Raw genomic sequence first — 25,977 nt, forward strand, 5'->3', positions numbered from 1 at the left:
ATACTTAGAACTTTCAGTGTCTCAAGAATAAAGTGGGTCAGGCATGCCATAAGAGATAGATGAACTGCCTGCAACATGTTGGACAGTAATTTGTTCACGGAGGTATAGTTGTGGACAGTAGGTTTTACAGATCAAAATATATATATTTTGTATGTGTGTGTACTTTGCAACCACAAGCCAGATGAAGAAATAAAGGACTTCCAACACCCCAGAAAGTTCCCTCGTGCCTTTTCCAGCCACTAACCCCCTGGACCATCACCAAGATAATAGCTTTTCTGATTTCTATCACCATAGGTTTGTTTTGCCTGTTTGACTGGTAGTTTTCATGGTGTCTCTCCAGTGATCACCAGAAATCTCTGCCCAAATGGTTCAAGAGACTTGGCAGAGGAGGGTCGAGGATGAGAGTTGGAGATAAATGTGGAAGCCCGTATGCCCTTACTTCTCAGACCCACAGCTGTAACTTCTGGGGGCATCTGTGGCTGCATCCAAGAGACACCTTCCTGCCCTGGAAGCAGGAAACCAGGCCTCCAGCAGGGATCCTGAGAAGTGACATCTCATGCAGCCCTTATACAGGGCTTAGAGCCCTTCCTTAGTCTCTGGAAAACAATCTTCCTGAAGTGATTAAGAGCGATTAGCACAGATCCTGCTAAACTACATTGCTCTAAAGTGGTAGATAAATCAAAGTTTCATAAAGCCGACCATATTTTAATGGTCCTAGAGGTGGCCAGGGTGACGGCAGGCCTTGCTTCTCAAATCCTTTGCTGAGAGTCATTTGGAAAGCTAATCACTGCTGTGTAGCATTCAGAATGGCAGTGTTCCTTGAGTACCTACTGGGCTCCAGACACTGTTCTTAAAGCACTTTACGTGGTTGCATTTTCAACCACCAACAATCCCACAAGGTAAACAGTACTAGCATCACTTTACAGATGAGAAAACTGAAGCGCAGAGATGTTCTATAGCACCTCCAAGGCCATACAACCAGCAAACGGTGGAGCTGGGCCTCCAACCCTGGCAGGCTGGCTGCAAAGGCAGGGCTGGGAACCAGCTCCTTCAGCTGTTCTTATGGTCTGGTCCTGTGTGACTGACACAGTGAGCTACCCCAAGGCAAGGTTCACCCAAACTCCCAGGCATGTAGTGCCCATCAGGGAGAACACCGGGCCCTTCTTTTCTACGAAGGCCTACATTGTCATGTCTCTTTGGTTCCTTTGCCCCTGTCATAGCCTACAGGCCCACCATGGCATTATCTGCACATGATGCCTTAAAAGAAAGAATGAAAATGAGGATGTGCAGGGTTGGCAGGCAAAGTCAGAAACAAATTCAAAATGGAGGAGTGGGAATTGAGGCTGCTGCAGAGATACCATCATCCATGAGAACGTGAAGTCAATAGCATAAGGTACAGGATGCCATAACCCAGAAGCTGTCCTTCACAGCTGGCTCTTCCTACAGACACGCGGCAGCCCCTGCTGTGGGCCTGTCTCAGCTGCTTGGTGGAAGCAGCGTTTGCTAACCTTTGTGGGCCATTGAGCAGGTTTCATTTATGAGCTCAACCCGGAACCTTCCCTACCAGCAGCAAGGCCTGCATGCTTACCTAATTATGAAGTGATGGCCTGCCCCTGCAAAGGTCTCAGGAGAGAGCCTTCCCAAGCTGTGAAGTGCTCAAACCACAGCAGAAAATAGAATTTAATTGCACCACTGATAATAAACTGGATGTATGAAGGCAACTTTCATCTTTTAGGCATTATTAATTTGAAGGATTATTTGTTAGTTATCTTCTGGGTTTACTTAAAGAACAGCTTAATTCCCCAGGGGTGGAATCAGAATACCTTATTCCACAAGTTAGCAGGCGTAGGCATGGAGAGAGTACTTTAAATGGAGAATTACTTTGTTTTGTGTTTCCTTCCACAAAGAAACCAGAGATGCTGTTCCTGGAGGAAACTTATGTAGAGGTGGGGACATTTGATGGGAAAGAGAATATGAGAGAGGTGGAAATTCTGGATTCTATCCATGCCAACTTTGTTCAAAAAGGTGGAATGAGAGATCATCCCATAAACTGTTTCTTAACCATGAGCCCCTTTAACTCCAAGGGTAGCCTAAATCCAAATGGGGTAGAAGTGTTCCTGGAGAAAGGACTTACACCCCAAAGACCACCCAGGGGTCATGAATGAGAGACTGGGTGAGAGGCCCTGCATGCAGAAGCTCCGGCCTGTGGACTGGGGACTGGGATGACACCCAGCCTCCTGGAGATGTGAAATGCAGAGCCACATCAGGGGAGGGGAGCGGGAGAGGAGGAGAGGGAGAGGACAGAGGGGCAGAGGGAAGAGGAGAGAACAGAGGAGAAAAGGAAGGGAGCAAAAGGAGAAAAAGAGGAAAGAAAAGAGGAGGGCAAGGAGGGGAGAGGAGGAAGGGACAGGAGGAACAAAGGAGAAAGAATGTGGAGAACAGGAAAAAGGGGAGAGGAGAGTAATAAGAAAAATTCAAGTTGAAATATTCCAAAGGAGACCTAGGAAGAGGAGTCAGATACATTGTACAAAACAGAACTCGGTGTGAGTTTGCTTTTTTTTTCTTCCTTCCTTCCTTCCTTTGCATTTTTACTTTAGGTTTGAGGATACATATGAAGGTTTGTTACATAGATAAACACGTGTCACAGGGTTTGTGGTACATATCATTACACCACCCGGTATTAAGTCCAGTACCCAATAGTTACCTTTTCTGCTCTTCTCCCTCCTCTTACTCTCCCCCACTCAAGTAGGCCCCAGTGTCTGTTGTTTCCTTCTGTGTGTCCATAAGTTCTTATCATTTGGCTTCCACTTAAAAGTGAGAACATGTGGTATTATGTTTTCTGTTCCTGTGTTAGTTTGTTAAGAATTAGAGCCTCCATGCTCCATGATCTTTTTTTTTTTCATATGTTTGTTGGCCATATGTATGTTCCTGTCCCTTGCCTACTTTTTAATGTTTTTTTTTCTTGTAAACATGTTCAAGTTCCTTATAAATGCTGGATACTGGCAACATCACTAATCATCAGAGAAATGCAAATCAAAGCCACCGTGAGATACCATCTTATACCAGTCAGAATGGCTATAATTAAAAAGTCAAAAAATAACAGGTACTGGTGAAGTTGTGGAGAAAAAGGAACACTTACACACTGTTGATGGGAGTGAAAATTAGTTGAACCATTGTAGAAAACACTGTGATGATTCTTGAAAGAGCTAAAAACAGAACTATCATTTGACCCAGCAATCCCACTACTGAGTATATACCCAAAGGAATATAAATCATTCTATCATAAAGTCACATGCACACGTATGCTTATTGCAGCACTGTTCACAATAGCAAACACATGGAATGAACCTAAATGCCCATCAGTGGTAGACTGGATACATTGCAGCCATAGCCATAAAAGAAGGATGAGATCACATCCTTTGCAGGAACATGAATGGAGCCAGAGGCCATTATCTTCACAAACCAACATAGGAAAAGAAAAGTGAATACTGCATGTTCTCACTATAAGTGGGAGCTAAAAGATGGGAACACATGGATATATAGAGGGAAACAACATACACAGGGACCTACTGGAGGGTGGAGGGTGGGAGGAGGGAGAGGATCAGGAAAAGTAACTCATGGGTACTAGTCCTAATACCTTTGTGACGAAATAATCTGTACAACATCCACGACTTGAGTTTACCTATATAACAAACCTGGACATGTACCCCTGAACTCAAAATAAAAGTTAAAAAAAAATCTAGGACTTGGAAAGGGAGCTAAATGCAGAAAAAGTACCAAACCACAATGGCCCAGAGGTCCGGAATTACCTAGGACATGTATCTCTAAATTCTAGGAAAATGCTATACTGTTTTTCAATCTTTTTGAGCCTGGGTGGGCATGCTGCTGACTGAGCCTCAAGGTTGCTGTGGGCAAATGCCCCAGACACAGGGGGGAATTATGTGAGAGATAGAGAGGAGACCACAACCCTTCCTGCTCAGTTCAGTCAAAGGAAGGGTTGGGATCAGCCCCTGGTGATTATGATGACAGCAGCTATGAGTTATTAAGCACTGCATTATTAAACACCTCTCTTCTATTTTCTTATTTAACCCTCTATGCCATCCTGCAAGGAGGACGTTACTATAACCCCTGATTTACAGACTAGAAAACTGAGGGGACCAGAGAAGGTAGTCTCTTGTAGCACAGTGGTCAGAGCATGGGCTCTGGAACCAAACTATCTGAGTTCGAAGCCTGATTTCTGAACATCGTGACTGTGTAAGCCTGGACAGATCATTTCACCTCTCTGGGGTTCTGTGTTATCATCTGTGAGTCAAAGGCAATGGTAACTCACCTCCTGGGGTTCTTGTGAGTATTTTATCAGTCAGTGGATGCTTGAGTCACAGTGCACACCTAGGATATGTTAGTTGGTGCTATTATTGCGATTATTGTTGCTTATTGATAACTTGCCCATGATCAAGTGCCTAGTGAAGGAAGGAGAGACACTTCTGGCCCAAGTCTTCCTGACTCAAAAGTCTGTGGTGGCAGCTGCTAGGCTGCAGTGGAACTGTCACAGAAAAAAAAAGTGGTCATTTACTTCACAGAGGGTCTTGTGTTCAGAAGAAAGGAGATTGCACATGCTTGAGTGGTGTGGGACATCAAGAATTAAGGCTATAGGAAGATAGATGGTCCCCAATAAACAGATAACGTTCAACCAGTAGAGTTGGATGGAGTGACCACTCCAGATACTAGGAAAAAATGTTAGCAAGGGCTAGCAGGGAGGTGGACGGTGGTAGGTAGAGCAGCAAGAAGTATAGTTTAGCTGGAGTGGGGACTGGGAGCTGGGATGAGTAAGGGTAACCTGGGAAAGATAGCTTGGGGCTATGTTGAAGGAAATCTGCAATTTGGGATGACAGCTTTATCATCGACTCTGTGGAAAAAGAGGCTTCAAAGAAGTTTCTAGAGTATAATGTAACATGATTGTCAACTCTGCTTTCCCACAAGTCGGAGCTGCTTTTTCTTCCTCCCTGCTCTTCAAAGGCTTTGCCCAAAGCACTGTCTTCTCTGGGCAGTACCCAACTCAGCCCCGAAACTGAAGTTTCCTAGCTAGTTTCCAGCTGTTCTTACCTGATTCCCTTTTAGAGCAAATTTGGGCCAGTCTGGCACAATATTTGTCTCACCTATCTGAATCCAAGTCACTGTCAACCAAAGCAGGCCAGTGGCTTCCTGTTCATGCATCCCAATGGACCCAGTCGTGGATTTCACTGGTCCCTGTGGTGATAAAGATGGAGATTGGGCTCAATTGTGCTCCCAATCAACCATTCCCAACACCCACCATATTCGAGTCAGAGTGTGTGATCCTCACATGGGAAGAGGCAGAAAGAGGCAGTCATTAAACTTTAATGAGCACACGTCTCTTTCCGCATGCTATCAAAATATTTTGACAAGAAAAGAAAATTTTATTACAATCAGACACAGAATTTTTCTCTGCCTCCCCATGTGTTGCTTATTCTCACTCTTTCACTCTCTCTCTCTCTCTCACACACACACACACCCTCTCTCTGAACTTCAGTATCCCCTTTGCAAAATGAATACACTGTGATTATACCGCTCCTCCTGTTACGTACAGTCATGTATAAAACACAGCATTGTGGGGATTCACATCTGTAGCAACGTTTGTGAGAATGTGTGGCCCGTGTCCAGACCTAGTGCTGTTGGTAAATGCTCCCTTTCTCCTCCATAGTCCCATCAATGCCTGGGGGCTACTTAGGGCAGAGTGTGGCCCTCACGAGATGGCATGGGATCTCTTGAAACTCTGGTCGCCAGGTGTTGAGTGTATGCAGCATTCCCTGTGGAATGGGACTTTCCTCCTGCCAGGAAGAACCACCTTGGAGAGCCTGGCTTAAGGCTTGGGGGAGAGAGGAGGCACTCACATGTTTCTCTAATGACCTCTTCTCAGTACCCGCCATTCTAAAGCAGCTCAGGAACCAGCACTTCTGTGGTATTATCACGTGGAAAAAGTCCTGCAGCCTTTGCAGAATGTCAGCAAGGCCCGATAGAATTAATTTTCTCGTATGAACTAGGAACTCTTTTGCTAGGAGAAAATGTAACCATTTTATGTGTGTGATTTTTAAAGTTATGACCATAAGCACACAGGTATGTCTCCAAATTTTTCAAGAAAAAAAAAAACTTTTAAAATGAGGGCAATTGTTTCCAAGAGTTTTTAAAAGTAAGCATTTGCTTTGTACTATTTTTGTCCGTTCGCTGAAAGACTTTCTAGTATTTATTTATCTCTTTGTTAGTCACTCTTGCATTGATCCATTCTTCAGATAGTTATTTGGTGCCCACTCTGTAAATAAACTGTAGCAAATGCCTAGAACTCTAAAAACCATTATGCATGTAATCCCAGCACTTTGAGAGACCAAGGTGGGTGGATCACTTGAGGTCAGGAGTTTGAGATGAACGTGGCCAACATAGTGAAACCCCATTTCTACTAAAAATACAAAAATTATCCAGGCTGTGGTGGCATGCGCCTGCAATCCCAGCCACTCGGGAAGCTGAGGCAGGAGAATCACTTGAACCCGGAAATCAGAGGCTGCAGTGAGCCAAGATCCTGCCACTGCACTCCAGCCTGGGTGACAGAGCAAGACTCAAAAAAACAAAACAAAACACTATTAGAGAAAACTTCAACAGTGAGAACATTTTCATTGCATTTTTCTGAAATAGGGAGAGGTTGCTGCTACTTTCTTTCAGCACTGGCCTAGCTGTTTAAGGTGGGCAGTTGCTGTGTTTTAACCTGAGCTAACCAGCACTTACACAGAGAGCCTGGGGTGCTCCTCTTGCAGGGACAGTGTACATGGGGCCTGTGAAAGAGGCTTCATCCATAGAAATCAACTTCAACAAGCAGAATAGCTACATGACCAGCGGTGACTGGTCGGGCATTGTATAGGTAACACAGGACCCATGGGAAGTGTCACTGTTGACCCCAGAGAGGGGGCAGGGACCTTCCTCTGGGCGGCTTCCCCCTAGCCCAGCATTTACCCCTGTGCAGATTGTGCCCATTTGGGGGTGTGAAGGAGACAGTGAGGGGACCCAGTCCAGCCCACTCACCAACCACCAAGCCCTGCAGCTTGGCGTGGAGCCTCATCACCTCAGAAAAAGGGGGTCCCTTTTCCACTTTGCACAGTTACACCCTGGCTCCAGCCCCATGTCCAAATCTCTTTCAACTTGGGACACTAGCCTGTTTTTCCTTAACAACCAACCTAATGCTGTGTTCTAACCGGAGCTTTTCATAAAATGTCCACAATTTTTACCGAGGTTGACAGAATCCTCTTCAGTCTCCTACAGCTCATACACTGGAAACCTACCAGCATGGAGCAAGGAAGGGTGGACGGCTGTGGCGACTCTGGCCCCACGCCTCCCACATCCCATTCATACAACTGTATCCCAGAGGACAAGTTAAAATTGGGGAAACCACTTGAGATGTAATGACAGTGTACATGACAGTGACTGGCTACACTGTGAGACCTAATTATAGTTTCATTTAGTTCTGTAAATATCACAAACTTTTCATCAAGGCAGAAAATGGGAACAAAGGCTATGTGTTTAATTATCCCTGAACGCTGACCATTTTCCCCTCCATGTCCACAACCGAGCACATTCTGTCTCCAACCTCCTGTGCTTTCTGTGGCTCCACTGCACTCCTGTCACCAGGAATCCCCCCTGCCCACCCCCATACCCTTCAGGGGAGGCCGGGGACGGGAACCAGGAGGTGGGCTTCTTCACTTCTCCCCTTTGTGGTTCTCTTCGCTAGTCCCTGAGAAACCGAATTCATGTCATTCCCCATAGAAGACCCTGTAAGTGAGGAGGTTCTCATGATCACCCTGGCAACCTGTTCTCCCTTTAAACCACATATTTCATCAATGCTAGTATGTATCAGATGCTCTGTTGTGTGATATTACATTGAGTCAGCCTGCTAACTGCATAAGAAACTGAGGCCCAGAGAGGTCAAGCAACTTCTCTAAGCACTCACTGTGGCAGCCCCCGATCTTCAGCCCTTGCATCCAGCTTGCTCTCCCTTCAGCTTGGCCTGGCATAGCATCACTGCGTGCATCCCAGTCACCTCAGTTATGTCCCTGACACCATTTCAGGTTATTTGTGGAGAAAATCAGAGGTATCTATCTGTGAGACATAAGGGACTCTGACCAAGGAAAGCCTGCTTATCCCAGGGGGCGCCGGGAGGAGACACTTTCAGCCCTGCTCTCATAGCTGACTCTCCATCCATCTCTGTGGCTGCTTTCACAGAGGATTGTGGCCATGGGACCAGACCATGGGTGTCCTTAGCCAGGATAGATGATCCTAGACTATGTCTATGAGTGAGCCCTGCTCATCGAAGATGTTCATTTCCATCTCTCCCTTCAGGACAGCTATAGAACAGTGCATATTTTAGAATGAAAATGACAAGTCACTGGTAATTGTGGAACCTAAAACATAATTTGCTCTGTGCATTTCATGTTTGCTATTTTTTTTAATCTTAAAAAGAGACACACATGAGAATAACCAGTCTCACATTCAAGTCATGCAATCCCAGTATGTTTGGAATACTGGTTCTCTTTTTAAAAATGGCATCTCTGTCATTTTTAAAATAGAACATCCTGGACAGTGATTCCTATTATCATCAAGTAATATATATCAAGGCCCCAAGGCTACCTTGTCACGTTTTTCTCTGGCATAGAAATCTAATTCCTTCTCTATAAAGTCAAAAAGAAAGAGGTGAGTTATAGATGTTTTCTAATTTAGTTCAGGGTCAACTTACAATCATCATCCTCAACTGATAGTTTAGTGATAACTGAAAAGGTGATGCTGCAAATGGTTCTTTGGTGGATTTCAGAAAATAAAGGAGCTATTCCAGCAAAAAAAAAAAAAAATAGTTTCTATTTTTACCTCTCTTCTGTCAGGGATCACAGTGTATGTAGGTTTAAAGATAAATGTTTTAGAGTCAGAAAGACATGGATTTATATCCAAGTTCTGCCAGATTCCTAACTATGTAAGCTTTTTATCTTCTAAATTTCAATTTCATATAAACAGAATGAGGTTAATAATCATGTCCAACCCCAAGATCATTGGGCTGTAGCGAAGACTAAATAAAGTAGTGTAAGTAAGATGATGGACAGAATGCCTGCATTACTAAGTAAACACTAACTACGTAAATGTAAGTCACTTGTTATTATTGTTGTCATTAATCAGTCAGGATCATGTGTGGCTGAGCAAAGCCTACAGCCCCAGACTGTCTACACTTGGGTCTCTCCTACCCTACTTACTAATGGTGTGAACTTGAGAAAGTTATTTAACTTCCTTGTGCCTCAGTTTCCTCATCTATAAAATGAAGACTCCTAATATTTACCTTGTAGTGTTGGGAGGATTAAGTGAGTTGATTGAACTTTCTAGGGTAATGGGAACGTTCTAAATCTGCTCCATCCAGCACAGTAGCCACCAGTCACATGAGCTTATTGAGTTCTTGAAATGTGGCTAGTGCAACTGAAGAACTGAATTTTTTATATTTCACTTAATTTTAATTAATTTAAATGTAAATAGCCATCAGGTGACTAGTGGCCACTATATTGAAAAATATAGACTGAGAACACTTCCAAATCGTCCTAGAACCATTAGCATTAGTTAGTAAATACTCATCTAAGTGTCAGCTAAAAGCAAGGGTAGTGCCTGTGGTGATGAGCAGAGTTTACAAACAAGAAATTGCTTCTTATCAACAGTGATCACAGGCCAACGGGGAGGAAAAAATTCAGTGTCCAGTAATATGTGCAATACGTGATTGAAAGAACTTGAAATAAGGGCTGTTAGGTGCACTAATAAATCCTGTATACCAGATTGCCAACTTCATTTATTGTTACTCTTTCTCAAACTTTTTCCTTCATTTCAGTTTCAATTTTGAATACAGTTATGTATTTGTGTGTGTGTATGTGTGTGTGTGTGTGTGTGTGTGTGTGTGTGTGAGAAAAAAAGAGAGAGAGAGAGAGATGGAGTCTCGCTCTGTGGCCCGGGCTGGAGTGCAGTGGCGCAATCTTGGCTCACTGCAACCTTCGCCACCCAGATTTAAGCAATTTTTCTACCTCAGCCTCCCAAGTAGCTGGGACTACAGGTGCACACCACCACGCCCAGCTGATTTTTGTATTTTTAGTACAGACAGGGTTTCACCATATTGGTCAGGCTGGTCTCAAACTCCTGACCTCATGATCCTCCTATCTTGGCCTCCCAAAGTGGTGGGATTACAGGCGTGAGCCACCGCACCCTGCCACAGTTATGTATTTTTAAAGCATATGCTCAGTGGAAGATATCTTGTGATTTCTAAAAAAGTAATTTCTTCCCAAAAAGTTTACATAAGAGAAAGAGAGTATGTGCGTGTTAGTAATTTTCCTGTTTACCAAAGAATCAGAGTCATAAAATAGTATAAAGGACAGAAATGCAGTGTGTCAATATCAGTAAGTGATACAAGCTTGGAAAAGCATCATATTACAGGTTGATTTTTTTAAAACAGAGATATTTTAAATGGAATACTGAGAAAAACTTAAGGCCATCAAATATATGCAAAAGCATTCAATGTCACCAAGTAAGACATATGCTTTATTCTTTTCTCTGGCCCAAGTAATGAATTCTCTTCTCTAAAGTGAATACACATAAAAGTTTCTTCTTGAACTAACCTTCTCTAAATTGCCTGAAGGCTCCCTTTATTTAAGGTTTTATGAGAGCAAGAAAATGAAAAATATGACTATGCAGATATGGAATTATGTTTTCAGCAATAAAGAAAAGGGAGCTTTGCAGATTCCTAAAATAGTGCAATGCAAACAGACATTTTCTCCCCAAATAGTCATTGTTCTCAGCATTTTATAGGTACCATAGCATGGTGTATCACTGAAATCAACACATAACATGAAAACACTATGTGTTGGCAGCATTTTCCTCAAATGAAGCAAGGAGAGGGAGACACCTCCAGTTACATTTCCCAAGCAGAACACGGTGATGTTGAGCGTTGGGCAGCCTTTTCTATTTAGTGGGTTTGAGTGTCTAAGGTTCATTATCATCAGTAGTCAGGGACAGGAAGTTCATATTCTCAGTGCAGGAGGCAAATGTCGGTAAAGGGACACCAGTCTTTGTTCATTGCAAAAGAAACACACTACAACCAGAGGAGGGCTTCTCCTCTCACCATTCCCCAGGGTTCTCCCCGTTCCCCACTCCAGCTTCAGGGAAATCTGGGAAGAACTGATACACCCATGCCAGCATCTAATTACAGAGGCAATACTGGAAGCAAACTGATTAGGCGTGACATATTAAATTACCTGAGAAGGTTTAATCCTCTGATCATATTCAGACCTGAAGCTTATCTATGAAGGCCCAATGCATGGGCCAGCTTCTCAAACACTAAACATTCCCGATCACTGTCACCAGTGACCTGGAAGGGTGTATTTCACTTTCCACAGCATAGGAGGCTTCATGTAGAGCCAGCCTACTGATATAGAAAGGGTTCTTAATCTAGGTTTCATGGGCCCCTAGAAAACCATGTATAGACTTTGTAGGTCTATAGTTCATCCCCTAAAAATACATCTCTATATTGTATATATCTTGTATTTGTCACTGTGTATGTCTGTGTGGAGGAAGGGTCAGTAGCTACTATCAGATTTACTTTTTAAGGAGCTTATGCCCATCCTTATATAGCATACCATGGAAAAGACAGATGGCTCCAAAATATTTTTTCCAGAAAGAAAAAAGTGATCATAGCAAACACTTTTGCCAGTAACGTCTCTGTAACAGCTCCATCTTCTCCAACGTAGAGAAATTTTGTAAGTGGTATCTTCATTTTGTATTTTTTAATCCAAAGATTTTTCTTAATACAGGACATTTATTAATGCAGAAAAAATATATATCAAACACCCTTGAGAATTAAATTAAGGACATGATGTAAAGTATTCTGATGTATTTCTACACCCTCAATATCTGAATTGATTGAGGCAGGGCATCTGGGAAGAAAGTGAAAAATTCAGTTTGTCTTCCACATGTTTTCTCTGTACCAGTTGTCCCCAGCTGGAGGGCAATTTTGTTGCCTTAGGAATATTTGGCAATTGCTGGAGACACTTTTGGCTGTTGATGGCTGGGGTGCAGGGCTGCTCTTAGCAGGCAGTGGGCAGAGACCAGGGATGTTGCTAAACATTGCACAGGACAGTCCTGCAACAAAGATTCATCCGGCCCAAAATGTCAGTAGTGCTGAGGCTGAGAGGCCCTGATCTACAGCATGACTACTGTTTTTACCACAGTCTTCAAACCAGGCTAATCCCTCCGCACCTCACTTGCCAGCCAGCCACAAAAGTAACTTCCAGTTCATGTTCCAGTTTGTCAATTGTTTAACCAGTCTCCTCCCCACGGGACCTTATTTATTCTCAGCCTTGTTACTCGGCTTCAAATCCCACACTGCTCCCACTGGTTTGAAAATCTCCTTTACTTCCTGTCTGGCATTTTGGACCTCAGGACAAAACAGTTTTGGTTGTTTTGTCATTGCTGAGTTGTTGGCTTTTTCCAGCTCCTCTGACCTCAGAGTAGGACTGCATCTTAGAGCCCAAGATCTCCAGTTAGACAGACTTGAACTTGAATCTCAGCTTGGTCATTTAGCAGCTTCAAATCCTCATGCGATGCCTGGCACCAATCCTGCCCCAGAAAAATCTTCTTCTTCCTAAGGGAATAACTATTATTATCGTATGATCGAGCTAATACAAATATAGCTCTCATGTTGTGAAGCTTACGTGAGAATGTATGTGAACTACGGTTGTCAGCTGGGGCTGATTCTTTGTAATCAACAGGGGTACTTCAAATAAATGAACTACAGGATCTACTCATTACCAGATTGAGAACTGCTGGTTAAAGTGCTGGGCTCCTTGCCTGGCACATGATCCATGCTGTCGAGGTGCACCTGCTGTTGTTGCTGCCATGACCATTGTCTGCCCCTCTCCTAGTTCCCCTGAACCCAGCTCTCCACCACTGCCCTCCAGGATATGAGGATTTAAATGTAACAAACTTGGGGAATTGGCTGAAAGTTTCATTTCTTATATAGACTTAAGAAATCCCATAGCCATTACTTTAGTCACAAAGCATGGCTTGATGAGTAGAGCCATAAGATTGTATTCTTCTTTTAATTGATATATATTAATAATACATTTGTATGGGGTACATGTGATTTTTCTATGCATGCATACAGTGTGTAATGATCAGATCAAAAAGATTTTATTCTTGACTGTAGAGTCAGTAATTGAGGGTCCTCTCCTCTGAGCAATGTCCTTCCTCTTTAAATCCATTCTTAAAAAGGGCTCATTTCCTTATGTTTTCTCTTATATAATATAGTGGCTAAAGAAACATGGTGTAGTAATGGCTGGGTTGTTAAATAGAAAATCCAGGCATCCAGTAAATTCCATTTTTGAGCCACTGACTTAATTTAATAAATATTTATTGGGCATTGGTACTGAAGTACTAGGTATTGGAGTTAAGTGGGCTAAAACATAAGGTGAATAAGACAAACCAATCAGAGCTTCACTACTCTAAAAAGCATCAGCTGTAATGCATTGAGTCTTTGTCATGTGCCTTGCAATGTGTTAGCTGTCTTATGAGCATATCTCATTCCAAACCTTTCTTGCAAGGGAAGAACTATTATCTTATTCCCAAGTTACTTAGAGCTTATACAGATCCATTCATTTGGCATACATAGCTCCTGAACAAACAAATAAGTCTTATAGCCACCTGGCATTTTGCAGCGCTTTGCTTTTATGTTGGAAAAGCATATGGTTCTAAAATATGCGGCATACAGTAAACACAGCTTAAGGTATAGTAATAATAACAGCATTCTACATAGATCGCCCCATAGAAGTGTCAATCCATTTTAAAGACAAGAAAAGCTGAGTCTCAGAAAGCCTAAGTCACCTGAGGCCTCACTGTTAGTAAGTGTTGAAGCTGGCACTGAGCTCTGACTGTCTCCTGTGGTGTTCTTCCAAATACCTGATACTTCTGAGAGTCATTATAGATAAACTCATCAACAAATAACCTTCTGTTCTCCTGGACTCAAGATACTGTGGTTGCAGAAGAAAAATCTCCTTTCCTTATTTTACCATCCAGGCTCCTCTTCTTTATGTTCAACAGTAAGGACTCCATGCTTGGCATATTTCTTCTCAATGTGTCTAAAAGTGAGAAGAAACAAGTGCCCTGAAGCATTTTCTATCTCTTGATCTCAGGAATCCCCTATGTCCCGGAAGGAAACTTGATGCCTATCCAGAAGCAAAGTTCACTTGGCTGCCCTCACCGTGGAAACGTGTTGCCACACCAAATGCACTTCCCCCTCCTGCTGACTAAGAGCAGCCAGTGGCCACCGCTATTGACCTGAGCTCTAATTAAGCTTGTTTTATAATGAGGAAAAGAGTATGATTCTAATTAGTAAATTTCTATCTGTGCTCGATAGGTATCCCCCAATCAAAGCAATAAGCTATCCTCATCACACTGATTCCATTGCCAAAAAAAAAAATAGCTGTATTGTGAAACCCTAGCGAAAGTGAAGATGGTTCAGGCAACAAGAGAGTGGAATGAGGTTTTATTTGCTGCTAATGAGCTGCATTCTCTCTCTTAGGTCCGTGGCGCTCAGGTAGTTGGTTCTGACATGATTGTGACAGTTGAGTTTACTAATCCCTTAAAAACAACCCTACAAAACGTCTGGATACACCTGGATGGTCCTGGAATAACAAGACCAATGAGGAAGATGTTCCGGTAAGCCCTGGGTTGGGGAGAGCAGGCAGGCAGTGCAGAGCTGTGGGAAGCTTTCTCTGTGTGTGTCTTTTCCAAGCATAGATCCCCAATGAAAATGTCTGGGAAGCTGCCTCCTCCTTGCTGACCGTTTCTGTGGGGCATGGAGTAAAACTAGGCCTGGTTTGACCTGCACGTCCATTATTCAATCCTTAAAGCCACCCTAATGATATAGATACTGCTATTATCTCCCTTCTGTAGCTGAGGGATTTGAGGCTTTGAGAGGTTGACTGATTGGCGCTTAAGTTACAGAGTTTATGAAAGCAGAGCCAAGATTTAGACTCAGGCTGGTGAATTCCACAACCCAAATTTGAACCATCTTGCCATACTACCTACTCATGTATGGATTCTTCTCATCTTTATTGAGGTCCTAACATGTGTCAGATACTATGCTCAGAGATGCCCCTTTTCATGGGTCCTTTGTCTCCAGCCTCACCTCACACATTTTACCAACCCAATGAGTGTCTACAACTGTTGAATTCAGGTTTTTTTTGTTGTTGTTGTTGAACCTAAAGAGTTCTAGATGGTTCCCCATTCAGGGGACCAAAGATGACCCCAGGCTTGGCAATGACATGAATGAAGCTCAGCCTCTTCCACACACAAACCCCTTCAGATTGTGCTTGACAGGTCTCAGTTTCTGTAACTTCTACTAACAAACAGTGTGACCCAACAAGATAACCCATTCCATGATCAGGTAGCTCTAATGGTAAGGAAACGTTTTTCAACCATTTGATCCTACTAATGATCCTAATTCTGCCATCTGGACTGACACAAATTAAGGCCCATCTCTCTTCCACCTTATGGTTTGCAAATGTTTACCAATAGCTGTCTCATCTTCCTTGAATCTTTTCTACCTGGGGCTAAATATCTGCCCTGGCTTTATTTCTCTCTCCTCTAACATGGTTTCGGCTATCTCTCTCTTCCACACACATTCCAATTTGTCACTGCTCCTCTTAAAGTGTGACACCAGAATGGATCCCAATCTTTGAGGTTTATTACTTTCATTTCTACCACAAATAAGTCCTTGTCAGCATCAATCAATCTAGCACATTTCCTGTGGGGTGACCTTCTAAGGCATAGAAAGGGAGGTAGAGGACTCTGGAAACTGCCTCGTGTTAAGAATTTTCCTGACACCCTTTATGGAAGCAACCCCACTCTGGAATGTGTGGAATAAATGCAAGGCCTTACTTGTCCCCTCTGGGACACCTTTATTACCCGTGAAGGGCTCTCTGCATTTCTTTCAAATTACAATGCTCATAGCTTCTGCATCTGATCATTTAAGAGATGCCTTATTGTGGATGCAATAAACAACAGAGAAAATAATCTGAGTGCTTTTGAAACAATGCAAGCACAAAACATAACAACCTTCCTGTGCTAATAGGAAAGTCGCAGGAAAAAAAAGGAAGTAAATTAATAATCAACCCCAGCTAGATGGAGAGGTCAGCAGCCACGCTCCTGCTTTCATCAGAAACGACAGTCTTGCTCACCCGTTCTCGCACCTTCCCACTCAAATCAGATGCAAGAATCATTCAAGCAAAGTGAAACACATTTCCTCTTCCAAAGAGCCCCCTGCTGTATCCAATTTTTTCTTTCCAAGACAGTAACCCCACCAGCTTCATCTGAGTGTGCTAGAACTTCCTCTATCTTCACACCTTGGCTGTCACCAGACTCTCACCTTAGTCAAGACCAACACATGAAAAAGGACACTCCATGTCTTAGACCAAAGATGAATTATCACACAGGGCTATGACCCACCATGTGGGAGGCCTCAGGCTCAAAGTAGGTTAAATGTCCAGATGCTTTGTATTCTTTATATCTGGCATTGGGGTGGAGCAGAGCGGAGTGAATGGGGAGAAAGGCTGAACAAGGCCTGTCCCTACATGGACACAGGTGTCCTGCCCACTCACTGGCTTAAGGTACTATTAGCAGTTACTACAACAACACCTAAGTCTAGGCAGACAAGCAGACAGACAGACAGTTAGCTGGTCTTAGTCAGTTTGAGCTGCTGTAACAGAAATACCGTAGACTGGGTGACTCATACAACATTTATATCTGATACTTCTGGGGCCTGGGAAGTCCAAGAACAAGGTGCCAGCCAATTTGGTTCCTGATGAGGGCTCTCTTCCTACCTTGCAGATGGCTGTCTTCTCACTGTGTCCTCACATGGGGACAGAGAGAGGGAGGGCAAGCTCTCTGGCACCTCTTCTTAGAAGGGCACTAATCCCATCATGAGCCCCACCCACATGACCTAATCTAATTACCTCCGCAAAGCTCCACCTCTAAATGGTATCACACTGGGGTTTGGGTGTCAACAAATGAATTTGTGAGGAGCACAAGCATTCAGTCCATAAAAGTTGTTAATCTCTCTTTTTAACTTTCTTTAATTGACACATTGGAATTGCACATATTTATTTGGTACAATATGATGTTTCAGTACATAATATATGTTGTATAATGATTAAATCAGGTATTTAGTGTATTCATCACCTCATGCATTTATCATTTCTTTGTGGTGAGAACTTCCAAAAGCCTGTCTTCTAGCTTTTTGTAATCTACAATACCTACTGTTAACCATAGCTACTTTATCATGCAAGAGAACCCCAGGACCTATTCCTCCTGTTTAATTGTCATTTCATTCTCATTGGCCAACCTCTTCCCATCTTGTCCTCCATGTTCCCCTCCCCAGTCTCTGGTAACCACTGTTCTACTCTTTGCTTCTATGATATCAACTTAAAAAAAATTTTTTTTAGTGTCTATATGTGAGTGAAATCATGCATTATTTGTCTTTCCATGTCTGGTTTATTTCACTTACCATGATGCCCTTCCTCCAGGTCTAATTCCTGTTGTTACAAATGGCATGATTTCGTTCTTTTTTATGTCTGAATAGTTACAGAAACCTAGATTCAGGGTAGAATGTCTCCCAGGCAAGAGAAGCTTTATTTCTCAGAGACTGTCAAAAATTGGGCGAAAAATCATGACATAGAAAACACTTGTTATCTAGGCTGGGCTGACAACTTGGAGCAAGAGCTACTTTCTCTGTTTACTCCTCACTCCAGTGCACACCTTCACAACCAAGACCTGAGCCAGTCAGTGCCCACTTCCATATGGTCAGATAATTAGAAACACTCCACTGTGCCCTATGTTGCCAAGATCTGATCTAGGAGTGCCAGATCCATGTAACAACTTGGACGCCTAGAAAGTGAAATTCCACAGAACCAAAATCTTTTACAAGACTGTTTCTTTCTACTGTACAGCTCCTAAATAGTCGGGGAATCACCACCCCTACTCATTCACCCACGCCCTGACAGATGTGGTATCTAGATGGCAGGGGTTCTTGAGCCCAAAGCAGAGGGCCTGGAAGGTGGGGAGCTGGTAAGCAGGGAATTGGAGCCAGAAACAAAGAAGGCGGTGCTGTATCTCACCCCTCACTTGCTGTGAGCCAACTCTACTCTGAAATGGTTTACCTTCCTGCTCTTCTTGCACCGCCTCCTGCCTGTCTCAGATGTGCAGAGGTTTCACCTCCACAGACTCTCAGCTTTCTGCACTTGATGCCTCCAGAGCATCAAATAATTTATCTTCCAGATTTATTATGCTCTTTAGAAAATAATCCAATTCAATAAGTTATTTCACGAGAAAAATTCCCCCACTTTGTGATTTGGGCTTAAATTATAAGTTTCTCAAATAAGACAGAAGCTGAGGGCTAGGCACACAGAGGACAAACCATGGTAGCTGCAGTTTATTGTAATAATAATCCCATTTGCCTTCGTGCATTCAGGATGATGAATGGCTGGTATCTTCTGATGGCTCAGCACATTACTCAGAATCATTTATCACAACATCCATTCCCAGAAAATAGGATTACTCCAACATTTCTCCACTTACCAAAATGACTTTCTTTCTGTGATGAATTTATCTATATGTAAAATAGCAGGCATATGTATCTTCACGTATGAGTTTTTCACATGTACACATCATTATGCCAAATGGTTTTATGAGTAAGAGCAAATGATAAGGGGGAGCTGAAGATTTAGCTTCTGTTTGAGGTGGTTACGTACAGTACATGGTCTCAGGTCAGGTCCTTAGCCAGGGCCACGGTTTCACAAAGTGCTTCTGATTGATCACTTGGGGAAACCAGAGGAGAGAGTATGAATGGATACAGGTAACAATAGCACAGCTTTGAGAAATAAATATCCCAAACCTATATTGGTATTGAATTGAGGATTGTGAATTAAGGACAGAGAATTTTCTCTCTGCATACAGGCAGGAGAAACTTTTCTAAATTATTTTGCAAAGAGTTCAAGCAGAGGAAAAAGAAGAAGGATGAAGAGGAGGAAGAGGAGGAGGAGAAAATTTCTAACACTACTTGGCACTTACCATATCTTACCTTGTTTCTAAGTATGGTACAAATATTAACACACCCTATCCTCTCCACGCTCTACTCAATATTCCGTAGTGTCTACTGTTTACAGGTGAGGAAAACAATGATGAGGTCAATGTTTTCCAAACCTTGAATCATAAAATCAATTAGCTGGGTTGGACAAAATATTCACATATATAGGTCATACACATATGCGTTTTTTACATAGTTGGGCTTTCACATAACTGATTAAAATAATTTTATAACCACATTTATAAAGGACAAAAATGAAGAAAAGCATTAGCAAATACTAAATTAATTAAACAGTTTAGGTTATCAGTGTCAAAGTCAGTGCTTGAAACAGCATCACAGATAGAGCTCCCAAGGCCGCAGATACTTTTTCCAATTCACTAACCACAGATATGACAGAGAATGGGACTTCTTATTTAGTGTCTGAATTTCTGAGATTTGAGGGCTTTTCCCTTTTTATCCCAAAGGACATACACCCACAGCCAGCTGGAATACACATCGTTTTACCGATGTTTGAGGAAATCTTGGGGTTCTAACTTTACATAGGGCATGTCACATACAGGTATATGGCCCCATATCTCCCCCCTCACTTGAGTTTTGTTTGAAGTGATGCTATATGGTCCCAGACCCCCAAGGGCAAATGCAGGCTCACGTAGCCAAAGCCCTTGAGCCCTTCTTGGCTTCCCTTGACAGTTCCCTTTCCTTGCAACGCCTCACACAGCCACACTAGTCCAAAGCTCTGAGTCGCCCAAACTCCCTTGGCGCTCCCAGTTGACCCCATGGTGCCTGATAGGAAGTGCCTTACTCCAGCCCTTGAGCACTGTCTCAGGGAGCTCTCTCAGGGTCTATGGATCTGGCCACAGAATTTCTTTGCACAACACGTGCCTCTTTTCTGAACATAAGCATTGTCTTCAGGCCTCCGACGTGTTTCTTTCCTTGACTTTCCGTCATCCTTTTCTGACCTCAGTTGCTCCCACAGCCCCAGTTCCCTTCACAAGCTTCCATGTTGTGGGTACGGGCATGAACAGTGGGATTCTCATCTGGCTTGGCCATTTATCAGTTGTGCAATCTGGGAGAAGTCACTTGATGTCTTTGAAATGTCCTTTCCTTATCAATAACCTAGGGGATAAAAATGCTTTTCTTATTGGGTGGATTAGAAATTCAACCCAGCACCTTGCACTGCTAATCCCCTTTTCCTCTGCAGTGTTTCTCTGTACCATTTCATTCCTCTGGATACAGGCCCTCCAGGGAGAACTGAGAACCACAGATCGCTTGTGTGCTCAGACAAGCATCACTGAAACTCAGCAATAGTTTGTGGCGCAGACCCCAACCATCCTTTGAGTCCACACATCATTTGGGGGAAAGCATTTGGTACAGATTTCAGCCTATCCACTAAAGTCAGAAACACTGCGTTAAGGCTGCAGTTACCAGATTTGCTCATCTACGGCAACTGAGTAAACCAGCCACATGGGTAACGTTCCCTTCACTTTCTACTTAGCCTAAAATTTGGATATAGCACAGGGATTGCCTTCACCTACATATCACCACAACCTACTGATCTGGCAAAATTTTGTCACATGATAAACTCATTTGGTGAGGAGTAGAGATGGAGGAACAGCGGAACCACTCCTTTGTCATGTAAACGAGGAAAGAAACTGGTACAACAAGATGGCAACAGCTAATATTGTACCAGATCCTGCCCTGGGCTCTTTGCTTGGATTATTTAATTATCATGGCAGTTCTATGGAGTAAGCCTTGAATAATTCCTATTATGCAGATGAGAAACTGAGGCTTAAGGAAGGATAATAAATTGGCTAAGATTACACAACTAATAAGTAGGAGAATCAAATTTGTTTTTTTTTTTTTTCCCTAAGCTCAAGTATACTGACTCCAGAGTCTATGGAGCTTGTAATCGGTAGACAATATTTCATTATACAGACACTAGTCATTACACATCATTTAGATAGCAATGTCTGATTTTTTAAATAATTTTTAAAAATACATTTATTCCAATTTCTGTCTATAACTCTTTCTCTATACATAGCTTTTCTCCTCTATAGCTCTGACAGGCCAATGTAACAGTGAAATAAACCTCACATGTGATAGTGTTTATTATGCAGCTATACTATAAAATACTATAAACAAGAACCTTTTTTCTTCGTATTCTTCATTGCATATATATCAACATCTCCATTTTCATAACTCCTGAACACCCAAAGCTGCTAAGTATTTACAGAGGCTATATAGGTCCCCAGACCCGTTGTAATTTAAATTCCGTACACGCCAATTTTAGTTACCATGAAGTATCTTTGAGAATCAATGGAGTTTATTTCTGAACAAGTCATATATGGAGGAAGTCATGCACTACATTGCACAAAAAAACACATGGAGCAGATTGTGCCATGTCATCTCCAGGGGGAAGCAGCCAATATTTTGCTATGTGGCATGTCTTCTTGTTGTCCTTCACTTTGCTTCCTGATGTTCAAGTTTTCATGAAATTTAAAATAGCATAAACTCTATTCTACTAGTAGGAATCTAGAGAAAGAATATGCAGCTGGCTCTAACTCTATCTTTTCTATGACCAGAGCCATTAGGTTCTGGGATCTTGGAGATGGTGTAGGCTTCTTCAGACCTCAGTTTTCTCCTCCGTAAAAGTAGACCGATTAAGTGATTTCTAAATTCCTTTCAGATTCTGACGTTCGGTGCCTCAACAATCCCAGGAAAATAGTCACTTCGGTTTTATTCCCTTTTCAAGACACTCATGGCAGTCAGTTCATCTGCCACTCTCTCTGAAAAGGGCTGGCCCAGAGCTCTGTGCCAGGCCGCCCAGCACCTGCTCTACCTGAGGCTCAGAGAGCAGAGATCAAGAATCCTCCATAAACACTTGCAGGACATTCTTAATACTAAGTCAAAAGGCATCTGTCCTGCTTGAGAAATAAAACCTATGAAAAAGTAAGCACAGTGGTCAGAAAAAGGCTTCTCTTTTTTTATTTTCATAGGTGTCTGGAGAACAGGTGGTGTTTGGTTACATGAATACGTTCTTTAGTAGTGATTTCTGAAATTTTGGTGCACCCATCACTCGAGCAGTGTACACAGTACCCAATTTGTAGTCTTTTATCCCTCACCCACTTCCCACCTTTCCCCTGAGTCCCCAAGGACCATTGTATCATTCTTATGCCTTTCCACCCTCATAGCTCAGCTCCCACTTATGAGTGAGAACATAGGATGTTTGGTTTTCCATTGAGTTACTTCACTTAGAATAATGGTCTCCAGTTTTATCCAGGTCACTGTGAATTCCATTATTTCATTCCTTTTTATAGTTGAGTAATATTCTATGGTACACATACCACAATTTATTTATCCACTTGTTAATTGATAGCATTTGGGCTGGTTCCATATTTTTGCAGTTGCACATTGTGCTGCTATAGATATGTTTGTGCAAATATCTTAGAAAAAGCCTTTTCTTATAGAACATACGGTGTACACTTGTATAAAATGTAGTGAATTGTGGCAGAAAGAGTTGGAATATGGGACTTAGGAAAACCTGGGTTCAAATTTTATCTCTGCCCGTTTACCAACTATGATGTTGAAAAAGGGACTTCACTGGTTAAACTTCCATTTTTCTTAATCAAAAAAAATATATACTGAATATTACCTGTCTCAAGGAACTGTCATACATATAAAACTTGAATATAATCTCCTCCCAAGGTTTATAAGGGAGGCTATATGTGAAGCACCCCAGAGAACCCTAAATCTCCCCAACCCTGATTATCCTCAGTCTGCACTGAAGTGGACTTGTTCGTGACACTCAGGAAGACTTTGGGGCAGAAGCTGGCAGGAAAAGAACACCAGAACCATTAAAGGCTATATCATTAGCGAGATAGATTAGGGCATTGGCAACAAATCATTAGCAGAAAGTTGCATAAGTGGAGGGACCCAATTTGGTGGTTGAAATAGGAATGTGAATTACAGCACATGAATATTCTCAAAGTCACATGGCAGCAGGCAGGGCTACGTTTCAGATGCTGAGCCTGGGAACAAGGTCTAGCCCAAGGGGGTTGGCAAAAGCTAATTTGAGTGTCAGGGCCTCAGCTACGGCAGCTGGGGGATTTAGATAGGACTCTACTCCCAGGAGAAAACTAGTGGCAAAAACTGAGCTGAGGCTCAGAAGATCAGTCTCATAGGTAAAGCTACTGTGGGAGACTCGGGGACAAGCTACAGTTCAGTTGATTAATGGTTGGGTGGGGCTCAGCCCGGCTCCTGATAGCCTCTGGGAGGCTGGTGGATGCATCCCAGTGGAAGGAACCATGACCCTCCCACTGGGAAGGTCAGTGACAGGTTCTGCAGAGCCTCATGTGGGGTCCTCATTTGGGGCATAACTTGCTGAATCGGCCAGTCTTCAGTCCCCTAAGCGCCAAATGAGAGAAAGAAAGCAAGTGACTCAGACTAGAGTTTTCATTACTTCCTGATCCAGGTGGGAAGCTGGACCTGCCAACCTTTGCTCTCTTTTCCATCCTTTCAGTGAAATCTTGCCCAACTCCACCGTGCAGTGGGAAGAAGTGTGCCGGCCCTGGGTCTCTGGGCCTCGGAAGCTGATAGCCAGCATGAGCAGTGACTCCCTGAGACATGTATATGGCGAGCTGGACGTGCAGATTCAAAGACAACCTTCCATGTGAATGCATAGGACGCTGAGATGAACCCAGGAATTTGGTCTCTTGTAGTCTTGGCTAAGGAAATTCAAATGCAAAAATAGTCAGCTCTTGCTTTGGCTTAGGTGTGAAGACCCAGACAGGAATGGAAGGGCCCCAGAGTAGGGATCTCATATATTTCAAAAACATACTTTTCAAAACCCAGGCTATTTGGCATGGCAGTTAGTTTTTAATCACTCCACCTTCCAAAGAATGCTGAGCATTACCTTTAATTAAGCTCTAATTAATCTCTCATAGCTCATAAGACTAACAGTCATCATTTATCATCACAAATGGCTACAGATCCAAATATCAGTGGGCTCTCTTACCAGGGATATTTGCTCAATGGCTGGCCTCATTTAAAACAAGCTTCAGCTTCCCCACTAGCCTTTTGGGAATAATAGCACATGATTTGGGCTCTGGAATTCTATTCCCCTTTCTTGGAGTCAGGTTCTACCCTCCATGTCAGAATATTTGCCCCAGGACTGGAGCACAACATAATTTTTATTTTTGGCAAAGCCAGAAAAAGGTCTTTCATCTTGCACCTGCGGCCAAGCAAATGCCTGCCAAATTTCACAGAGAAATTGTGAGAAGATGTGGCCCCATGTTAACAAATTGCATTTGTGAGAAACTTAATCACCTACAAGGAGATAAGAAAGCAGGCGAAATGTTCGAGTCTGTTGAATAAGGTAGTTTTATGGGGCATTTTATAGAAGGTGTTGTGCTGTGGCCTGATCAGCAGGAACCAATATCCGTTACTTTAACCCTTTCTGGGTTGCAATTCTAGGAAGTAAAGTGAGGAATTTATCTCTTTAGTTAGTGACTATATTTCACCTATCTCTCAGGATTCATCTTTGCAGAATGACACAGCTCCAGCTTCCTTTTCAGAGATATAATAAGCCCAACATGTTGGAGAAGCTGGCAGATCTAGTGGCCAGACGTGTAGAAGGACAGCAGCCGTTGATTATCTCTTGTCCTTCACATCACCCATGTTGAGACCTCAGCTTGGCACTCAGGTGCTGAAGGGTAACACAGACTCAGCCTTGCAAATAGCCCGTGCTAGTTCTGACCCAACCACAGAGGATGCTGACATCATTTCTATTATGCTCCAAGGCTACCACAGACAAGTCTACATGCTATTTATTTGCAAGGCTGATTTATGGTCAGAATTTCCCACTGACGTGTCTAGAGTGTGAGTTAGGTCAGCAGACTATGATTCTTAGCAAAAAAATGAACAGTGGTAAGACACTGGGAGCAAAATCAGAATAGAATGCTCTAGTCTATATAACCACATTTCCAAGCCTTTGAGACTGTTTCAGAGCCTGCAGCACTAACCAAGAGGGTGAGCTGGTCTCCTCTATAGATACATCGTACTTAACTTTACTAAGTAATCTCACAGCATTTGCCAAGTCTCCCAATACCCAATTTTAAAATGAATGCATTTTGCTAGATAAACTGGCTTAACTTAGTATACTGTTACTAATTAGAATGTCATAGAAGCTTAAAATAAAGTTAATCTGATTATATTTGCATCTGCACAGAAGTGAATGCTCTTGATTTTCAATATAATATACTGCTAACCACAACTTCTTGAGAAACCATCCTTCCTCCACAGTAGACAATCCACCCTGGATAGGAAAACAAGCATTTATCCTCGGAAGGAAAGGACTCTAACAGGTGTTAATGTCACAGTTAGTTTTCTTCAACTCTCTCTTTCTACGTTTTATTAGCTACATTCACTGAAGGATCAGGTTGCATATTTAGTTCAAAAACAAGCTTCCGGAAATTGTAAAACCTCTGTAGATATTTTCTCCTGAACAATCTCATGAACTATTGTGGTGAATCAGTGGATAGCCAGCATGGAGGCATAGCATAATGAACTGTTACGGTCTTACAATAGGGTTGAAAAATATATGACAATCATGTGTAAGAGATCCTGTATTCGTGTCAGACATCACCGAACAATTGTAGCTCAGATAAGACCTCAGAATCTTTCCCAAATCCAGGTAGCAATTAGCAACTGATTTGAAACTAGCACCAAGACAGAACGTGTTTGTCATGCTTACCCTTAAGACTAGCCCA

The 25,977-nt window shown here is 42.6% G+C and overlaps 1 protein-coding gene across 1 annotated transcript in view; it reads left to right on the forward strand.

Moving 5' to 3' along the window:
- The window catches only part of F13A1 (coagulation factor XIII A chain), a 164,325-nt gene extending 138,898 nt beyond the window's left edge, over window positions 1-25,427 (forward strand). The window contains exons 14-15 of the mRNA XM_017526763.1: window positions 14,648-14,784; window positions 23,730-25,427. Of these exons, the coding sequence (XP_017382252.1) occupies window positions 14,648-14,784; window positions 23,730-23,883 (291 nt within the window). The 3' untranslated portion in view covers window positions 23,884-25,427. The remainder of the gene's footprint in view (window positions 1-14,647; window positions 14,785-23,729) is intronic.
- Window positions 25,428-25,977: the final 550 nt, after the last annotated feature.

The sequence above is a fragment of the Cebus imitator genome, unplaced genomic scaffold, assembly GCF_001604975.1.
Source record: "Cebus imitator isolate Cc_AM_T3 unplaced genomic scaffold, Cebus_imitator-1.0 Scaffold43, whole genome shotgun sequence".
Lineage (NCBI taxonomy): Eukaryota > Metazoa > Chordata > Mammalia > Primates > Cebidae > Cebus > Cebus imitator.